Raw genomic sequence first — 2500 nt, forward strand, 5'->3', positions numbered from 1 at the left:
ACATCAATGATTTACATATTTATTAGCATTTCCTGGTATTTCTTAGGAATCGAAGATTTATCTGGTACTAATTAAGAACCTGCTTTGAGCCGAATGTGCTGTGGAAGAACTAAGTGTGGTCTTGTCTTACCCTGAATATTTCAGAAGCCCCATTAATTCCCTAATATGTTTGAGTCATTAGTTCTGCCTGGGCACGTCCAATGAGAGCAGAGAGCTGAGAAGTTTTGCGGTTGGTTATTAGCAGAGTGGCCTGCGTGTAATTTGAGGTGTAGTGTGTGTGTGTGTGAGTGTAGTGTAGTGTAATTTGAGGTGTAGTGTGTGTGTGTGTGTGTGTGTGTGAGTGTGAGTGTAGTGTAGTGTAGTGTAATAGAGGTGTGTTTGTATGTGTGTGTGTGTGAGAGAGAGAGTGTAGTATAGTGTAATGGAGGTGTGTGTGTGTGTGTGAGAGAGAGAGAGTGTAGTGTAATAGAGGTGTGTTTGTATGTGTGTGTGTGAGAGAGAGAGTGTAGTATAGTGTAATGGAGGTGTGTGTGTGTGTGTGTGTGTGTGTGTGTGTGAGAGAGAGAGAGTGTAGTGTAATGGAGGTGTGTGTGTGTGTGTGTGTGTGTGTGTGTGAGAGAGAGAGAGTGTAGTGTAATGGAGGTGTGTGTGTGTGTGTGTGTGTGTGTGTGTGTGTGTGTGTGTGTGTGTGTGTGTGTTTCTGCTGCCAGCCGAGAGCAGGCTGTGCTGTAGCCCTGGTGTTCGGGCCGGAGCTCACCTTTCTGTTTTTGTGTCTCAGCCTTTGTGCCCCCGCACCGAGGGGCCGGTGTCTGATTACGCCACTTAAAGATCCCTCATTTACACACAGCTTACAGGAGCGCCCTTATGGGCACCATCACACCCACGCTTTGGCAAACGTTTCTTATTCGGTTCTGTTGAGCTGGTTATATGTGTGTGTGTGTGTGTGTGTGTGTGTGTGTGTGTGTGTGTGTGTGTGTGTGTGTGTGTGTGTGTGTGTGTGTGTGTGTGTGTGTGTGTGTGTGTGTGTGTGTGTGTGTGTGTGTGTGTGTGTGTGTGTGTGTGTGTGTGTGTGCGCGTGTGTGCGCGTGTGTGTTTGTTTGTGTGGGTGTCATAAATATGCAATGGTGTGCATATGTGTGTACATAGAATATGGTGTGTGTGTTTTTTGCTCCAAGTGTAGTGTATGTACTAGCATGTCCTGTTTACGCGTGTGTGTGTGTGTGTGTGTGTGTGTGTGTGTGTGTGTGTGTGTGTGTGTGTGTGTGTGGGTGTAGGTGTATCAGTACTTCAGCTGTATTCCTGAGGACCGTGTGCCCTACGTGAACAGCCCAGGGGAGAGGTATCGCATTAAACAACTCCTCCACCAGCTACCAGCCCATGACAGTGAGGTAAGCAGCGTGTGTGTGTGTGTGAGAGAGAGAGAGAGAGAGAGAAGGTATGTGTGCATCTTTGTACATCATGTGTGTGGGCTTGTACAGTGTGTGTGTGTGTGTGTGTGTGTGTGTGTGTGTGTGTGTGTGTGTGTGTGTGTGCCTTGCGTCATGTAGATGTGAATCCATTATCTGCCTCAGTGTGTATGCTTGTAATACACGTTGGGTTGGGGGCCACTGTAACTGTAACCATCTGGGTTTGCATATCACACACACACACAGACGAACACACACACACACACACACGAACACACACACACACACACAAACACACACACACACACACACACAGACACACACCTCAAACAAACAAATATGACCGTGGCCATGACCTTCACCTCCTAACTGGTTCCATCCTGACGCGAAAACACCCTAAAATAAGCTGTGAATCATACGCCTCTTATCTCTGTTAGCATCGAGGTCCAGCCTCACCTCACCGATTCATGCTGACTCTGGAGCAGTGCCTGTGGGCTGCTTACAGTATAAAATGCTAAGTCAGTGGTACCAGAGCGAGCTCATGGGTTTCCCATCAGTAGAGGTAGCTGGCCTGAGTGAGTGGAGCTCAGGGTGAACCAGAAGAAAGGAGAAGTGGCTCCTGTATGTATGAGTCAGCCTACGTGAATGATGATAAGGGCTATTTGGAGCGGTGGGAAACCACACAGTCATGCATAGTCACATGATTGGAGTGTTTGTTCTGCACTTTTTTTGTGACTGCAATCTTATCATAAGATATTGTGGAGTTGATTCTAAGGCCTGGGCTTACAGAGTGTAGTCAGAGACTCTCAGTTGAGTTTAGCCCCGGATCAAACCCAGATACCCCACTAGGAAACCATATCTTGGTTTTTGTATTATTGGTCTTGTGTTCGTTTTCTCTTGTGCTATGATTTTCCCCTGATGATGTAGCATCAAGGTGATGATGGAGGTGTACATATGTGTCTTATGTAGGTGTGTGTCACTCTCTGGATGAGGAGAATATGTGTGTGTGTGTGTGTGTGTGTGTGTGTTTCTGTGTGTTTCTGTGTGTTTCTACATGTATGTGTGTTATGTCTCCTAGCCTCAGTACTGCACAT

General features: G+C 46.8%; 1 protein-coding gene across 1 annotated transcript in view; it reads left to right on the plus strand.

Annotated features, from left to right (window-relative positions):
* Positions 1-2500, plus strand: part of prickle3 (prickle homolog 3) — a 58444-nt gene that overhangs the window by 46454 nt on the left and 9490 nt on the right. The window contains exon 4 of the mRNA XM_012820066.3: positions 1275-1388. Coding sequence (XP_012675520.2) covers positions 1275-1388 — 114 coding nt within the window. The remainder of the gene's footprint in view (positions 1-1274; positions 1389-2500) is intronic.

The sequence above is a fragment of the Clupea harengus genome, chromosome 4 (assembly GCF_900700415.2).
Source record: "Clupea harengus chromosome 4, Ch_v2.0.2, whole genome shotgun sequence".
Taxonomy (NCBI): domain Eukaryota; kingdom Metazoa; phylum Chordata; class Actinopteri; order Clupeiformes; family Clupeidae; genus Clupea; species Clupea harengus.